The sequence below is a fragment of the Cervus canadensis genome, chromosome 18 (genome assembly GCF_019320065.1).
Source record: "Cervus canadensis isolate Bull #8, Minnesota chromosome 18, ASM1932006v1, whole genome shotgun sequence".
Taxonomy (NCBI): domain Eukaryota; kingdom Metazoa; phylum Chordata; class Mammalia; order Artiodactyla; family Cervidae; genus Cervus; species Cervus canadensis.
In genome coordinates, this window is record NC_057403.1 from 49,323,918 (window position 1) to 49,343,217 (window position 19,300).

At 36.8% G+C, this 19,300-nt stretch overlaps 1 protein-coding gene across 4 annotated transcripts in view; it reads left to right on the forward strand.

Moving 5' to 3' along the window:
- PHKB (phosphorylase kinase regulatory subunit beta) overlaps positions 1-19,300 on the forward strand; it is a 221,781-nt gene that overhangs the window by 15,890 nt on the left and 186,591 nt on the right. For all 4 annotated transcript variants that reach the window (XM_043437856.1, XM_043437857.1, XM_043437858.1 and 1 more), the window contains one exon: positions 16,243-16,329. In XM_043437856.1, the coding sequence (XP_043293791.1) occupies positions 16,243-16,329 (87 nt within the window). The remainder of the gene's footprint in view (positions 1-16,242; positions 16,330-19,300) is intronic.

Below are 19,300 nucleotides of genomic sequence, written 5' to 3' on the forward strand. Positions count from 1 at the left end.
GATTTATGTATGGCTATGCTGAGTCATTATTGTGCTCTGGTTTTCTCTAGCTGCTGCAGCAGGAGTGGAAGTTACTCTTCCTTGCGCAGCTCAGGCTTCCCATTGCAGTGGCTTCTCTTGCTGTGTAAGGCAGGCTGCATAGGCTTCGTTCCTCCACAGCATGGAGAATCTTTCTGGACCAGGGATCAAATCCGTGCCCGCTGCATTGGCAGGCAGATTCTTAACTACTGGACCACCAGGGGAGTCCTACTTATTTCTTTAATTATATTTGATGATACTGTCTATCCAGGGGATCTCATAGTCTTCATTTCAGTGGCCAGCTCTGCCGCTGATGCCATTACATCATTCAGGATGTAATGACTGCCTCTGTTTTTAGGGAATTGCCTAGCCAACTGAATGAAAATAGGAGGCATATTTAGTTAGCACTGGAAGTTAAATTTATTTTTTCTTTAGTCCAGTTTATTTTCTACAACTATTTCTTTGAGAAACAAAAGTGCTGATTGCTGGAAGATCTTTGCGTAGGTCCCTCTCTGATGGTTGTGGGAGTGGTGATGTGTCCAGGATCTGGCCTCTTTCATATCTCATGAAGCTTATCATTTCAAGCAGAATAATGCCAGTAGACAGGGAATTTATAATACCTTTAGAAAAGTATTATTTCTTCTAGGCATCCTTGTAAGATAAGATTCATTCTTACAGAATGAACAAAAAATTGAGGTTAGTTGCTCTAAGTAATAGATATTATTGTTTGAAAGGGAGAGGAAACAGCAAATGGTCTTCAAATTAACTACAAAAACCTAGCAAATTCAAAGCTGAGTTTTATTGTGGTTTCGTGTTACAGTACAGTTTAGTTCCATTTGTAATAATGTAAGCTGAATCTCTTATACTGAATACCTAAATATCCATTGTCATGACTCCAGCTTTCATTTCTGTTTTTATACTATAAAATTCTTACAACTAAATTATAATGCAAATTAAAGTTCAGCAAAATTTAATAGGCTTAGTATTCACCCAGAGTTACATTCTTTCAGTTTTGTATTCCATAAAAAACTAATAGCCCATAAAAAATATGGCACAGTTAAGCTACAGTTAGAATAGACATGAAACATTTTAAGACAAACTAGATAGTTTGAATAGTGTATTTCTTGATGAAAACATTTAGTACTTAAAGGATGCCTATTATAGTATTCCAGTTCTATAATTTTAAATGTATGTATTAGAAAGTAGGTTAATTTGTATTTTAATATCTTCATTATAACATGAGTATGGTAGCCTAATATGCATCCTATGCTGCTTTTTTTTTTTAACCAAATCACATTTAATTTGTTTGAAAAGTCTTTTTTTTAAAAATTGTCTAAAACATATATATTATACATACTATTTAAATATTTATGTATACAGAAGCTTGATAAAGGCTTGAAAAAACAACCAAAAAGAGATGGAGAAATTGGAAAACAAACTAAATTAAATGGAACACTTCCCATTTGAAAGAAACTAGATAAAAGTAAAATATCATCATATAAATAATCCAGTTGTTTTTCAGCATGGTTGCTCATTAGGAACACATCTGGAGCTTTGGAGAAAAAGAAGGAATACCTAAGCACTTACATTTTTCAGAAAATCCCAAGATAATTCTGATATTCTGGATTTTAAATGTGATTATGGGTTTTTCTATTAAATGGTAGCTTTAGTGATATAGAATCTTGTTATTTTCTGTTGCCCAATCATAATACAATGGTATTAAGCAAATAATAGTTACATAATCACAATAAAAGGTGTTTATCAGTTTTCACAGTCAATATGCAGACAAAAAATAATCAATGATTGCAGTTGCAAGCCATAATGGAAGCATGATTAACCTAACAATATAAAAATAATGCATACAATTTGGGAGTTACAAGAAATGATGTAAGTGGAACTGAATACATGCACATGTTTTCATCCATCCATCCAGTCTGTGTCTTTTGCTTGGTGCATTTAATCTATTTACATTTAAGGTAATTATCAAAATGTATGATCCTATTACCATTTTCTTAATTGTTTTGGGTTTATTTTGTGTAGGTCTTTTCCTTCTCTTGTTTCCTGCCTAGAGAAGTTCCTTTAGCATTTGTTATAAAATTGATTTGGTGGTGCTGAAATTCACTTAACTTTTGCTTGTCTGAGAGCTTTTGATTTCTCTGTCAAATCTGAATGAGAGTCTTGCTGATTAGAGTATTCTTGATTGTAGGTTCTTCCTTTTCACCACTTTTAAATGTATTGTGCTTTTCTGTATTGGCTTATAGGGTTTCTGCTGAGAAATTGGCTGGTGACCTTATAGGAGTTCCCCTGTATATTGTCGTTTTTCCCTTGTTGCTTTTAGTATTTTATCCTTGTCTTTAATCTTCATCAGTTTGATTACTGTGTCTCTTGGTATGTGTTCCTCCTTGGGTTTATTCTGCCTGGGACTCTCTGCATTTCCTGGATTTGGTTGACTCTTTCCTTTTCCATGTTAGGGAAGTTTTCAGCTATTATCTCTTAACACATTTTCTTGGGTCCTTCTCTTCTCCTTCTGAGACCCCTATAATGCGAGTATTGGTGCATTTAATGTTGTCCCAGAGGTCTCTTATACTATCTTCAGTTTTTATCATTCTTTTTTCTATACTTTGTTCTGTGGCAGTGATTTCCACCATTCCGTCTTCCAGGTCACTTATCTCTCCTTCTGCCTCAGTTATTCTCCTATTGATTCCTTCTAGTATATTGTTCATCTCTGTTCTTTAGTTCTTCTAGGTCTTCAGTAAAACATTTCTTACATCTTTTCCATTATTTTTCCTAGATCTTGGATCATCTTCACTACCATTTTTCTGAATTCTTTTTCTGGAAAGTTGCCCATCTCTACTTTATTTAGTTGTTTTTCAGGGGTTTTATGTTGTCCCTTCATCTGCTCCATAACCCTCTGCTTTTTTATCCTGATTAATTTTCTGTGATATGGTTTTTCTTTCTGGCAGCTATGGGATTGTAATTCTTCTTTCTTCTTCCATCTTCCCTCTGGTGGATGAGACTAAGATACTTGTGTAAGCTTCCTAATGGGATAAACTGGGTCCTGTTCTGGGCAGGGCCTTGCTCAGTAAAACTTGAGTCCCGTTATCTGCTGATGGGTGGGACTGTGCTCCCTCCCAGTGATTTGTTTGGCCTGAGGCAGCCCAGCCCTGGGGCCTCTGGGCTGTGTGGTAACCTTAATGGCAGCCTTTCAAGAGGGCCTTGCCCAGGGGCACCTTCTAGGAGTGCTGCTGCTGGTGCCCATGTCCCCATGGCAAGCCATTGCTGGCCAACACCTCCACAAGAGACCCTCCAACATGAGCAGGTAGTCTGGTTCAGTCTTCTATGGGGTCACTGCTCCTTCCTTCTGGGTCTTGGTGCACATGAAATTTTGTTTTTGCCCTCCAAGAGTGTGGTCTCTGTTTCCCCATGCCCAACTGGGAAGCCTAACGTATGGCTTAGAACCCTCCACAGTGGGAGAACTTCTTTGATATTATTGTTCTCCAGTTTGTGGGTTGCCCACCTGGCAGGAATGGGTTTTGATTTTATCGTTGTTGTACCTCTGCTACTATATCATTGCTGCTTCTTACTTGTGTTTGGACGTGGGGTATCTTTTTTGGATGGGTTGTAGCATCCTTCTGTGGATGTTTGTTCAACAGCTAGTTGTGATTTTGGTGCTCTTGCAGGAGAAGAGTGCACACCCTTCTATTCCGCCGTCTTGAGCCAGCCCCACATCTTAATGTCAGATTTGATTCTGCTCCCAAGGGTCTTGAATTTGTTTTGTCTCCCTATATAGATGGCATGTTTTTTGGGCCATCTATATAGGGATATAGATGGCCATGGAGGTTGTTAGTGAAATTAAAGTTAATTCTGAATAATCATGCTTCAGAAATAATTACTGGTTTTGGTTATGAAATTTTGTTGAAGACGTGTTAGCATCACTCCTGTGTAGACAGGGTCATACTTTAGGGGAGCTTTTGCTCTTCCACTCTCAGTAATGCTCTTTGCTCCAGCGTTGTTAGAGAAAGTGTTAATCTTGGTTTCCTATGTCTTCTGCACACTGACACTAAACTATGTATAGCAATCCAAGGGTACTTTAATATTACACAGCTCAAATTTCAGTCAGTTACCTTTTTGCCATTTCTTAATTACTGATTTTTAAGTTGCAAATTTAAAATGAGTCTCTGGGGCATCCATCCTTGCATTGATCAAGAGGATTCTAATAATAACCTGACAAAGCCAACTAATCAAAATTCTTTGATTTCTGATTTTGTGGTTAATACTATGCTAAGTGCTGGAGGAGATTCAAAAGTTTAAAGGTGGAGAAGGAAAAACAATTAGTAGTTAATATACCCTGTGCCAGTGCTGTACCTCAAGTAGTTCATTTAATTCTCACAACAATCCAATGAGGTTAAGTAATTTTCCCCCCACTTTACAGATGAGAAGACCTAGCTCAGAGAGTGCCGAAGTGTAGAAAGCTGTGGACATAGCTGTGACTGTAGCCAAGGTCTGTCTGTTTTCACAGCCCATGTTCTTTCTACAACCTCCTAGGTATTATGACAGTCTCTTTCCAGGAGCTTCCTTACACTCTGGGGAGAAGAGAAGGAGGGGCAATTGAGAGCTGGGAAACCCCATTTTTTACTTGATTGAATCTTAGGATCATATGTCATTTGATAAAGTTGGCTTCTAAAAAGTGTGATTGGATTCCATACAAGAACATTTCATCAGTTATGTTTTTATTGTATGTGCATCTTCACAGAAGACAGTTTACCGACACAGACTCTCAGGACAGCTTTAGATTAAATCACCAAAGTCTGATGGTATAGTGTAGAAAATGGTAAAAATATCTCTGCCCTTTTTTACTTAGCCAGTGATCTAAACTTTACTGCATTTTGATAGAAGAAAATTGAGAAGAAAATTAACTAGCATTCATTGTTGACAAACTATACTGTCAGAAGTATTCTAATTTTCTATTTCTGGTTAAGAATATTTTTATTCTTATGGTTAGCTTACTTTGCTAATTTATAGTTTATTGTTATTTTTTTCAATTAACATTCAAGGCTTCCCCTGTTCAAACTTACCCTATGAAGTGTTATCAGGGCAATTTATAATTAGTAGTAACAACATAATTTTAAATGCATTGCTTATATCTGCCAAGACAAGAAATGCAGATCAGAATTCACCAAAGTGCAAATAATAAAGGAAAATGTTTCGTTTCCATCTTTCCAAATACTGAATAGCTTGAAATTATTATTTCTGTAGGACTTGCTTTGAATAACATATGACACAACAAATGCCTAATGACATATATTTTTATTGCTGTAATAACAGAAGACTTAATAAAATTAAATATTGTGGAGATTAGGAATGGTACATAGTGAAGTTCTTTTTCCCCTCCCTATAATTCAATTCATATATATCTAAGATGCTATCACTTAAGACTTAGAGGCTTGGAATTGAAAAATTTTACTTGTAATGTAAGCATGAAATAATGACTGTAGGTTTCTCTTAAGAAATCTTATATGTTCAGGTTAAGTATTATACTTTATAAAGTGACTCACTTGTAAGCTATATACATTTGTTCATTTTTAAATCATATCCTTTTATGTTTTCTGTTGAGATCCTTCTTTATGAGCAATAGAATAGTAGAATAAATTAAAATAGAAGAATAGAACAAATTGAATTACTGTATGGTCACAGCTTAGGTTATTGACCAGTGACTTTTACTTAACTTCCTCTGTTGTAATGAATCACCTTATTTATTGCAACTGATTCCTAGTAACTTGGCAAATTTTAGATATCAAAGGATATTAATTCCATTTGTTCAATATTTATTGAGTGCTCACTGTGTCCTGGCACTGTTGTCACTGGGGTTATAACGGTGAATGAGACAACTGCTGTTGAAAAATTTTAATAACCGTGCCTTTTCTGAATGCGTTTTTTTCATAAAAGGAGTTTCAGAAACTTTTCAGAAACATTAGAACTGTTGGAATACAGGTTTGACCTCACAGAAATCATACACATTCATGGTATATTATGGCAAGGTATTCTACTAGACTATAAATAAGAAAGGAAAATGGAATAGCTAATTGAGAGATTGGTATTCATAAGGTCAACACCTGAAACATCAACCAGATTTAATATCCTTAAATAGATTTTATAGGCTGTGCTCCTTCCTTAAAGGTCACTGGAAGAACTTAATACCTTTTTATTAAAAATAAAGTGGGAACAGTGGAATGGCCTTTTCACATCTTACTTGGATATGTTGAAGAGGCAAATTTTACTTTATTTTTATGAAGTTGTGTTATTTTACATTTGCCACTTAATATTTTGCATTTAAAATATTAAGTAAATAATAAATATTATTAATAAAATAAAAAATGTTCCTTACCCAACTTTCCATGGAGAAACATAGACTTAAAAAGTTGAGGTTTCAGATGAACAGTGATAATAAGTTGGGGTTACGTAAAAGTATACATGTATGTGTATATACATGTACATATAATTTTGGAATAATCTGTTGTTTAAAGCAGAAAACAAAAACACCGATTAAGAGCTCTTAACTCTTCTTAGCCAAGCATTTTTATGAGGTTTCACGATAAAGGACAAAGAGCACACAAAAAGTTTGTCTTTAGAGAACCCTGTATTCAAATTTGGACTGCCCTTTAATAACTTCTTTGTGCTTCAATTTAATGCCAACCTCATTCCTTTGTGAGAATAATGAAATGGGACAATGTATATAAAGTATCTTTTACAAGGCAGAGTATCAATAGTGTGCATTCAAAATGTCCCTTTCTTATCATAAATTGTACAAGTATTAAATATATTCTTAAAAAGTAGAGTAAAAATCACTGTCCTCTCCTTAGTACTAATCACTTTTAACATTTTGGTGCATATTCTTAAAGGTTTAAAAAAATTCTTTAAAATATTTTAAACATACTTTTGTGAACATCACGCATGCAAGTTTCTTTTTGCAACAGGGAATGTATTGTACCATCTTGTTCTGTGACATTACTTTTTCACACCATGTTTTTTTGGTCTTTCGTGGTATTGCAAACAGATCAAACTCTTTCAAGGTTCTTCACTGAATGGAGGTGTGATAATATATTCATTCCTCTTCTGGGGACACATTAAAATTTCTGTGCATGCTGGAACTGAACAGTAAAGAAAAGAATTTGTTTCTTTGTTTTGCAAGGAGATGATGGTGATCTTGAAGATGCTCAAAATGCTGAGTCATGTATAGTGTATTCCAAGTTGGATGGGATAGTTCCAAGAGGTAGTATAGCCGGTGAGAATAATGTGAACTAGTCATCAAAAGTTCTCTGAAAACAAAATTTTCAGGAAAGCTGTTTGGTCATCTTCTCTCCATATTTTCCCTCCTTTGTACCAAACTCTTACTGCCATTTACTATGTACTAGATATGGTCCCTGTTTATTGTTTGGCTTCCAGTGTAGTATAGCATATTAATCAAATAGTGAAAATAAAACGTCATAAGCAAGAACTGTACTTAAGGTATTTACAGGGTACTGTAAGAATGCCTGTAGAATTCAAGAAGGCCTTCCCCTAACCATGTGGGTCGTTCAGTTCAATTCTATACATATTTGGATTGAAAATTTCCTAGTACTGGCATTAGAGATACAAAGGTGAGAATGGTATTAGAATAACCTGCCCTTTGTATAGTAGCACCTTCTAATTTATATCAGTGGAGGAGTAAAAGGAAATATTAAGATGAAAAATTATCATCTCAAGGTAATGATTTAAATTTCAAAGTTGCTTGAAAATATATCATATCTTATATAAATGATGCTTAGTCATTCATGCATTTTCAGTCATTTTAAGTTTGTGTCAGTATGCAGTATTGAGTGCTACATACATTACTTTAAAAAAAAATCAATATGTTACTTCAAGTAATGGAGAGTTTTAGAGACAGTAATGTAACTGCACATGAAGCTGATTATTGCTAAGCTGCTTTTAAATATCATATGTCCGTGGTGGGTTTGAAATCTTGCATGTAAGTAGGCCAAATGCTACATTATTAGATAATAGAGTTTCTTTATAACCTTTGAAAATTAAGTAGTATTATTTTAAGAGGAAATGGTCTATTTAAATCCCATAATTTGAAATGTTCTCTGTTTATAACAGAGAGCTCTATCGAGTATTTTGTAACCTAAAAAAAAAAAAAATTGGACCAATTTGATCTTTTTAAAAATAATGGAATTTACTACTTTATTTATTTATTTGGGGGGTGTGCCACCTATAATCATTTTTTTTTTTAATTGGAGGATATTTCCCTCACAATAGTTGTGTTGGTTTCTGCCATACAACAACGGGTATGTTTTCCCTCCCTCTTGAGCCTGCCTCTCACCGCCCCCCACCCCTACCCCTCTAGGTCATCACAGCACATGGGGCTGGGCTCCCTGTGCATTATAGCAGCTTCCCATTAGCTGTATCGGACTTCCCTGGTGGCTCAGTGGTAAAGAATCCTCCTGCCATTGCAGGAGACACTGGTTCAATCCCGGATCAGGAAGATCCCCTAGAGAAGGACATAGTGGAATCCTTGGGAAACCCCACTGACAGGAGGAGCCTGGCAGGCTGCGGTCCATGGGGTTGCAAAAGAGTTGGACACAACTTAGTAACTAAACAACAGCTACAACAAGCTTTGTATTTTTACACATGGTAGTGTATACTGTTAGTGCTACTTTCTCAATTCATCCCACCCTCTTCTTCCCCCTCTCTGTGTCCACAATTCCATTCTCTTTGTCTGCATCTTTGTTGTTTATTGGATCTTGTTGTTCAGTTGTTGAGTCATGTCTAACTCTTCGCCACCCCATGGACTGTAATGTGCCAGGCTCTTCTGTCTTCCAGTATCTCCTGGAGTTTTGTCAAATTCATGTCCACTGAGTCACTGATTCTGTGTAACCATCTCATTCTCTGCTGCCCCTTTCTCCTTTTGCCTTCAGTCTTTCCCAGCATCAGGGCCTTTTCCAGTGAGTCAGCTCTTGGCATCAGGTGGCCACAGTATTGGAGCTTCAGCTTCAGCAACAGTCCTTCCAATGAATATTCAGGGTTGATTTCCTTTAGGGTTGACTGGTTTGATCTCCTTACAGTCCAGGGGACTCTCAAGAGTCTTCTCCAACACCACAATTTAAAAGTTTCAGTTCTTCAGTGCTCAGCCTTCTTTATGGTACAAATATCACATCTGTACATGACTACTGGGACAGCTATCGCTTTGACTATAAGGACTTTTGTTGCCTGCAAATAGATTCATCAGTACCATTTTTCTAGCTTACATATATTAATTATGCATTCACATATGGTATTTGTTTTTCTGACTTACTTCACTCTGTGTACAGGCCCTAAGTTCATCCACATCAGTTCAACTGACTCACATTTGCTCCCTTTTATGGCTGAGTAATATTCCATTGTATATATGTACCACAGCTTCTTTATCTGTTTATCTGTTGATGGCCCTCTAGGTTGCTTCCATATCCTGGCTATTGTAAATAGTGCTGCTATGAACTACTGCTTGCTTTAGAAGTAGTTCAGAAGCCAACTTATCAATGCATAAAGTAGTTAAGTGGGAAAATTTATTTTTTTACGGTTATAAAAACTTAAAAAAAAAAAACTTAGTAGAAAATTTCAGTGACTATATTTGTAACCTCAGGATTAGCAGAAATCTTTTTAAAAGAAAACTAGAACTAAATGAGGAAAGAGATAGATTGACTGTTATATATCTACATATATGTGTTTGTGTGTGTGTGTGTGTGTATACATATATATATACACACACACACACACACCGTTGAATCTTGATATTGGTGTACTAATGATTGATCAGGGGAAAATATTTGAAATGAAAATGTTAAATAGTACACAAAATATACAAAGAACTCTCAGAAATTGACCAAAACACTGAAAAAGCAATAGCAAATGGCTACAGGATGTTGACAGTTCACAGAAGAGCAAATCCAAATGGCCAGTTTGTAAAGATTCTCAAGCTCACTAATAGTCAGGGAAATGAAAATTAAGTAAAGACAGCTACTTCTATACCCCTATCCAATTGGAAAAGCTTTTAATAGAATAGGGCACTTATATTTCTGGTACAAATGTGAATTATTTTAGCATTTTTAAAAGATAAAATTTGTCATTTATTGTAAAAAGTTCATTAATCATTTAATTCAGTACTGCGTTTCTATGTGACATCACTAAATGCAGAGTTGGGAAGAGATATATTGTAGTTAACATGCTGCTGCTACTGCTGCTGCTAAGTCACTTCAGTTGTGTCCGATTCTGTGTGACCCCATAGACGGCAGCCCACCAGGCTCCCCCGTCCCTGGGATTCTCCAGGCAAGAACACTGGAGTGGGTTGCCATTTCCTTCTCCAATGCATGAAAGTGAGAAGTGAAAGTGAAGTCGCTCAGTCGTCTCCGACTCTTAGCGACCCCATGGACTGCAGCCCACCAGGCTCCTCCATCCATGGGATTTTCCAGGCAAGAGTACTGGAGTGGCGTACCATTGCCTTCTCTGAATTAACATGCTACTACATAGTATTTCCAATGTACAGTTATATAGATACAAATAAAAGCACATATGTAGTAAATAGTTAGGAAGTGATGAGGTTTGATTATCACCATTGTTTTTAATAATTTTAATTTGATATAATTTAATATGTAGTTATAGCTGTATTTCACAACTACTCCCAGAATCCCTATAAAATTTAACAGTTGACTCTCTCCAGCCAATTCTAACTGTTCTAGCATATTCCTGGCTATATCTGTGTATATCTGTGTTTTCCATTGTTGTTATTGTAAAAATAGGAAACAAATGATACACCCACTGATGGGATGTTAGTGGAGCAAGTTGTAGTATATTAACACCTTGGAATAGATAGCATCCATGAGAAAGAGCCATCACCTTTAGCAATTTCCCTGTGTGTTGTTAAAATGAAAGGAGCTAGATGCAAGGGTAGACTTTGTCAAGATCCCATTTTTGTAAAACAAGCAAGGACAAACTTCTTTTTTGCCTACATGTTTGAGATGTAGGAAAATGTATGGTTTTGAGGACAGAAGAGGACAAGCAGGATGAGGTAGGGGAAAAAAGGACATATTTCCATGAGAAATACAGTAGAGTATCCTTTATTTGTTAAATCTTATGTGTATTTGTGGTATATACCCATTAAAAATATATACACCTTAAAAAATGCACGCCTTCACCTTTTTGTCATAGTTGTGTAGTCACTAGGTTGTACCCGACTGTGCGACCGCTTGGACTATAGCCCGTCAGGCTTCTCTGCCCATGGGATTTCCCAGGCAAGAATACTGGGATGGGTTGCCATTTCCTTCTGCAGGGGATCTTCCCAACACATTGAACCCGTGTCTCCTGCTTGGCAGGCAGATCTTTACCGCTGAGCCACTTGGGAAGCCTCTGGAGCTTTTTTATTTTTGGTAATTATTTGTAATTGCTAGTATTTTTATCAATTGCAGTGTAGAAGTTCTCTGAACTCCACGGGGGAGTTGAATTTTCCTGTCCTTTGTCTTTTAAGGAACTTACCACTCTACCTTGTTATTCATATATATATATATGTATATACATATATTATATCTTATATACATATATATCTTATTCCAAGCATTATTTTACCTTTATTCCTAATCTGTAGGCTTTGTAGCCTGCTAGATGTATGCTCCAGAGTCTTGTGTATTCACTGTATATGTTAACTGAATGAATAAATAGTGGTATTTATCTTAGTCTACTCTTACATGGAAAAATGATAAAGCTATTTTAGGGATCATCAAAGTCTTGATTAATAATATTTTATATATTAAAGTGCTTTGAATGATAGAAAGAAAAGTGAGATGCTCAAATAATACACTTTTGATGTTGTCTTGGTTTGCTGGTCAGTTTTCCACCTTGAATTTCCTCTTGGTCATCTTTTTTATGCTTTTAAGAGTTTGTCTTTGAACTATCGGTTTTATTTTGTGATTTTGAGAACTTCTCAGAAACCTGAGTTTATAGTGCAAAATTCAAAAAGCTTATACCTTTGTTAAGTTTACACTCTTTCTATAATACTGTACATTTCTCATAGAAATGTCTTAGGCAACACATTCTTTAATCTTGTTAGTATATAGTCCTTTCTTCCTTCATCATAAAGCTGTAATATGTCTCTTCAAATAACAATTTCTGCTTCATCTTCTTTGTTATCTTTTGTCTCTTTGATGTAATGTCTTATGAAATGAAGATGTAGATTGTGTTTTTCTAATACAAAGGGAACTGACAGGTTAAAAATCAGGTTGACATGTTTAAACCCATTTTACATACTTGATAACTGGTAAGTTTTGTCTTCCTCTGTGGTGTTGGATTTAGGCAAATTAAAATAAGAAAAATATGGTAAAGAAATACTTATGTTTAAGAAATTCACTTCATTTTGAACTCTAAGCATTTATTAGAATTTTTCCTGTTATTTTGCATCTTTTTTCATTGGCTTTGAGAATTGTTGCTCCATTGTTGATTGCTTTCTCCTTCATATTTTTCTTGGTATTGATGCTTTTCAGATGTCTAATTCTTGTTTAAAATGTTTCCATTGATGACTTTTCCTTTGACTTCAGATTTGTGGTGCTGGACACCATAAATTTTGTGGAGCATTCTTACTTAATTTTATGTAGTTACTTCAGAAACATTACAGTGGCGATCACTAAAGTGTTGACCTTTATCTAGCTTAGCTATTTTTAATTCACTATGAACTTTCGTTGAAGATATAGAAAGGAACTGTAGAAGAATATATAGATTCTCAGTGAATTAGGTGATTTTTATTTTTACACTTTTCTGCTTTGCTTTGAAGATCTCTTTTAGTCTTACAGAATGGGTATTTATTTTCTTAGAAAGTTTGGTTTCCCATACTTAATACTTAATGTATACTTGTATATACATTCAGTTCAGTTCAGTCTCTCAGTCGTGTCCGACTCTTTGCGACCCCATGAATCGCAGCACGCTAGGCCTCCCTGTCCATCACCAACTCCCGGAGTCTACCCAAACCCATGTCCATCGAGTCTGTGATGCCATCCAGCCATCTCATCCTCTGTTGTCCCCTTCTCCTCCTGCCCCCAATCCTTCCCAGCATTAGGGTCTTTTCCAATGAGTCAGCTCTTCACATGAGGTGGCCAAAGTATTGGAGTTTCAGCTTCAACATCAATCCTTCCAATGAACACCCAGAACTAATCTCCTTTAGGAGGGAGTGGTTGGATCTTCTAGCAGCCCAAGGGATTCTCAAGAGTCTTCTCCAACACCACAGTTCAAAAGCAACAGTTCTTTGGTGCTCAGCTTTCTTCACCGTCCAACTATCACAACCATACATGACTACTGGAAAAATAGCCTTGACTAGACTGATCTTTGTTGGCAAAGTAATGTCTCTGCTTTTAAATATGCTATCTAGGTTGGTCATAACTTTCCTTCCAAGGAGTAAGGGTCTTTTAATTTCATGGCTGCAATCACCATCTGCAGTGATTTTGGAGCCCAAAAAAATAAAGTCTGACACTATTTCCCCATCTATTTCCCATGAAGTGATGGGACCAGATGTCATGATCTTAGTTTTCTGAATGTTGAGCTTTAAGCCAACTTTTTCACTCTCCTCCTTCACTTTTGTCAAGAGGCTTTTTAGTTCCTCTTCACTTTCTGCCATAAGGGTGGTGTCGTCTGCATATCTGAGGTTACTGATATTTCTCCCAGCAATCTTGATTCCAGCCTGTGATTCTTCCAGCCCAGTATTTCTCATGATGTACTCTGCATATAAGTTAAATAAGCAGGGTGACAATACACAGCCTTGACGTACTCCTTTTCCTATTTGGAACCAGTCTGTTGTCCCATGTCCAGTTCTAACTGTTGCTTCCTGACCTGCATACAGGTTTCTCAAGAGGTGGGTCAGGTGGTCTGGTATACAATGTTGTATACTTAATGTTGCTTTTAAGAATCTCCATGGATGATTTCACTGAGAAACATTAGATGATAGAATCATTTTAGTCTTTTGGGGGAGGTGAGGGGCTTTTAAGGGAAATATTTTTTTTCACTCTAAAAACCATGAATACAATGTCATTAAAATAATCTTTTAAACTAAATTTATCTACTATTATAATGCAGATTTCAGTTTTGTGTTTTCTGTTTCAAGCCTTATCCATATGCACATGTATTATTTACCTAGTTGTAATGAAAATATATATGCATCCTCTGGTGATTATTTTTGTTACATAAAGCACAACATTAGCTGTATAATAGTGCTCTAAATAAAAGCAAATCATTTCACCACAAAATAAATAAAAATAAATCTAAGTAAAAACAAATCATTCCATTGTCATTAGTGTTAGTTGCTCAGTCATGTCCAATTCTTTGCAATCCCACGGACTGTAGCCTGCCAGTCTCCCTATACCAAGTCCATGGAATTCTCCAGGCAAGAATACTGGAGTGAGTAGCCATTGCCTTCTCCAAGGGATCTTCCCAACCCAGGGACTGAACCTGGGTCTCCTGCATTGCAGGTGGTTCCTTTACCATCTGAGCCAACAGGGCACACATTCATTCTGGTCTAGCAAATGTGTCCCCTTTAGTCTTTGTATATCCATATGCAGAATTTAAAATGTGATGATTTGTAGCTGATTTTATTGTATTAATTATGGATGAATTTCATGGATAATATGTAGACCACCCCCTCCCCCAGAGATTATCACCTACCAGGCCAGCATTCCCCCCCTAGCTGCGAGGCTGCCCATTACTGCCAGCATACTTAAACCTACCTAGAGCTAATTGAATGTGGGGAGGCAGAGAGCATGTCTGGACCCTTGCCTCCTTTGCAGTCCTGATGCTTTCTTGTCTATGTTAGTAGTCCTTTCCATATTTCACTATGGGACCATTCTGGTTGGTGTCATTATGAAGACTATTTTAGAAAAATATCTTCACGCAAGTCATTTCATATTCCCTGTTTTCATCCACATCTCTATTTTTAACAAAAGGTAATGGGGCTGTTGCCTGAATGTGTAGTTCATTACTTTGAAAAAGTAAGTGCTAGTCACTGAGTTGTGTCCAACTCTTTGCAACCCTGTAGTCTGTAGCCCATCAGGCTTCTCTCTGCATGGAATTTTCCAGGCAAGAATACTGGTAAGGGTATCCCTAGTGGATCTTCCTGACCCAGGGGTCTAACCTGGGTCTCCTGCATTGCAGGCAGATTCTTTACCATCTGAACCACCAGAGAGGCCCTTACCTGCCCTAAACATCACGTAAACCTCCCTTAAACATAACTTGGCTTTAAACTAGCATACTGGACATGGCAATTTTGCAAACATAAATGCTTTAATTTTCTTCAAAAATTGATTCTTAATGCCTGCTAACATGATCCCCTCCCCTGCCCCAATAAATTATAGGTTCAGTCTTCTAGTATTTTGTCAGACTATATGACATGCATTACCTGCATCCCAAGGTGAATTAATTGTGACCTTGAGATGTTTATAATTTCTGAGTGCTTATTACAAGAATGAGAGACAGTGCTTATTCTGATGGCTGAAGGATCAAATGTCTGCCTTTCAGTCATCAGTTGAGAAAGTGCACTTGTCAAGTGAACAATTTTCTGTATCCATTTTATGACAGGTTATCATGATTAATGGGTATTCTGTAGCTTTGGAGCAGTGTGCTCTGTTATCACCTTGCTATACGTGGCTGAGAAGTAGAAATGGTTTCTGCTTATAATCTAGATAATAAGACAGATATTATCTACCTAGGAGAAAGTGGAGGTTTCAGGTTTCAGTATGAACAATATTTGAATACTCATGAAGTAGATGATTTTGGGGTTCAGGCATATTATCCTGGGACAGAAAACTGCCTGATAAAGCATGAGCATAAGGAGTAAGGTTTGCATTTCAAGGCATGTAAGTAGATATATTTCTCAGAAGGAACTGGAATTATTGTGCTACTGGACTACCATAGGAGTATTAGTTATATTTGAGCTGTTAGGACCAGTATGCACATGAGTTAACTGGGAGTGAGGGTGGGGATATCCCCTAGCATTTAGAAAAACTACAAGTGTTTTCTTCTTTCTCCTTTCCTCATCCAAAACTTGACAACAGTGAAATATGATAGTTCGCTATAAAAATGAAGATTCGATTGTTAAATAATGCCTCTTCATTTGGTTAGAAGTTTCTTCATTTACCTGGGTGAAAATAACTGGACTTGATGGGTTTTTCATTTTTCTCTCAGGCTCAGTTTATGAACCTCTGAAAAGCATTAATCTTCCGAGATCTGATGAAACTCTGTGGGATAAATTGGATCACTATTACAGAATCGGTAAGCTAAAACTGAGGAAAGCAAGTCTTTAGGTAGCTATGATTAACATCTATTCTGCCTTAGTTAAATTACATACATTATATGGATGATGATCTCTCATTTGAGTGTTGGGGTAGTTTCAGTGCTTAGACAGCTGTATATTCCAATTGCATGTTGATATGGAGACTATAAATGGAATCTGGCAAGTCATATCTGTCCCTTGAATAATTTTGAAACTGCCACTAGTGTCTACTGTGTCCTTTTAGCCTTCCTAAACATTAACAGACTTGAGAACTAGAGGCTGTTTCTTGACTGATTCTTACACAAAGATTTTGTAGAAGTGTTCCTTGCTCATTTACCTATACGAAGTTACAGTGTAGTCCTGAATCTTTTATATCCATTTCTAATTCATTGAGATACAAAAGGCAGTCTCAATACTGTTACTGATATAAGGTCCCTGTTTGTTTGTTTTGTTTGCTCTTTTGTTTTTGTCAGGATCAACCTGGCAAATTTTGTTTTTTAATGTGAGTAAGCAACTTAGAGACACACATATATAGGGCTCTTTTTTGTTCATCAAATGGTAAAGCTTTTTTTGGTTAGTTTGATTCTTATGCCATTTTTGTGCCCTAGTATGTCAAATACAAAATCTGATTTCTCTCACCAAGGAGAAGAATTTTTTTGTTTCTGTCTGCATCATGTGAAACATTATTTCAGAGACTTCCCTGGTGGTCCAGTGGTTGAGACTTTGCCTTCCAATGTGCGGGGTGTGGCTTTGATTCCTGATTATGGAGCTATTGTTCCTATTGCATAGGAACCTGGAATGTTAGGTCCATGAATCAAGGTAAATTGTAAGTGGTCAAACAGGATAGCAAGAGTGATCATTGACATTTTAGGAATCAGTGAACTAAAATGGATGGGAATGGGCAAATTTAATTTAGATGACCATTATATCTACTAGTGTGGGCAAGAATCCCTTAGAAGAAATGGAGTAGCCATCACAGTCAACGGAAGAGTCCAAAATGCAGTACTTGGATGCAATCTTATAAATGGAAGAATGACCTCTGTTTGTTTCGAAGCAAACCATTCAGTATCATAGTAATCCGAGTCTATGCCTCAACCACTAATGCTGAAAAAGCTGAAGTCAAATGGTTCTGTGAAGACCTTCAAGGCCTTCTAGAACTAGCATTAAAAAAGATGTCCTTTTCATCACAGGGAACTGGAATGCAAAAGTAGGAAGTCAAGAGGTACAGGGAATAACAGGCAACTTTGGCCTTGGATTACAAAATGAAGCAGGGCAAAGGCTAACAGAATTTTGCCAAGAGAAACACATTGATCATAGCAAACTCACTCTTCCAACAACACCAGAGACAACTCTACACATGGACGTCAACCAGATGGTCAGTACTGAAATCATGGTACTCTTTGTAGCCAAAGATGGAGAAAGGTCCACATAGTCTGCAAAAACAAGACCAGGAGCTAACTGTGGCTCAGATCATGAATTCCTTATTACAAAATTCAGACTTAAAGAAAGTAAGGAAAACCACTAGGCCATTCAGTTATGATCGAAATCAAATCTCTTATGATTATACAGTGGAAGTGACAAATAGATTCAAGGGATTAAATGTGACAAGAGTGCCGGAAGAACTATGTACGGAGGTTTGTAACATTGTACAAGAGATGGTGACCGAAACCATCCCCAAGAGAAAGAAATGCAAAAGGGCAAAATGGTTGTCTGAGGAGGCCTTACAAATAGATGAGATAAGAAGAGAAGCAAAAGGCAAAGGAGAAAAGGAGAAAACCAATCTGAATGCAGAGTTCCAAAGAATAGCAAGGAGAGATAAGAAAGCCTTCTTAAGTGAATAGTGCAAAGAAATAGAGGCAATAGAATGGGAAAGACTAGAGATCTCTTCAAGAAAATTAGAGATATGAAGGAAACATTTCATGCAACGATGGGCACAATAAAGGACATAAATGGTATGGACCTAACAGAAGCAGACGATGTTAAGAAGAGGTGGTAGGAATACACAGAAGAACTATACAAAAAACCCTTATTGATTCGGAGAGCCACTCAGCTAGAGCCAGACATCCTGGAGTGTAAAGTCAAGTGAGCCTTAGGAAGCATCACTGTGAACAAAGCCAGTGGAAGTGATGGAATTCCAGCTGAGCTAATTCAAATCCTAAAAGATGATGCTGTGAAATAGCTGCACTCAATATACCAGCAAATTTGGAAAACTCTACTGTGGCCACAAGATTGGAAAAGGTCAATTTTCATCCCAATCCCAGAGAAGGGTAATGCCAAAGAATGTTCAAACTACTGCAAAATTGTGCTAATTTCACATGCTAGCAAGGTAAAGCTCAAAATGATTCATGCTAGGCTTCAACAGTACATGAACTCAGAATTTGCAGATGTTCAAGCTGGATTTAGAAAAGGCAGAGGAACCAGAGATCAAATTGCCAACATCCGTTGGATCATAGAAGAAACAAGGGAACTTCAGGAAAATATCTACTGCTTCATTGACACAAAAGCCTTTGACTGTGTGGATCACAACAAACTGGAAAATTCTTGTGGAGAGGAGAATACCAGACCACCTTACCTGCCTCCTGAGAAACTTATATGCAGGTCAAGAATCTACAGTTGGAATCAGATATGGAACAACAGACTGGTTCCAAATTGGGAAAAGAGTAAGACAAGGTTGTATATTGTCACCCTGCTTATTTAATTTCTATGCAGAGTACATCATGTAAAATGCTGGGCTGGATGAGGCTCAAGCAGGTATCAAGATTCTGGGAGAAATATCAATAACTTCAGATTTACAGATGACATCACCCTAATAGCAGAAAGCAAAGAGGAACTAAGCAGCCTGTTGATGAAGATGAAAGAGTAGAGTGAAAAAGATGGCTTAAAAGTTGACATTCAAAAAATTAAGATCATGGCATCTGGTCCCATCACTTCATGGCAAATAGATGGGGAAAGTAGAGACATCACTTTGCC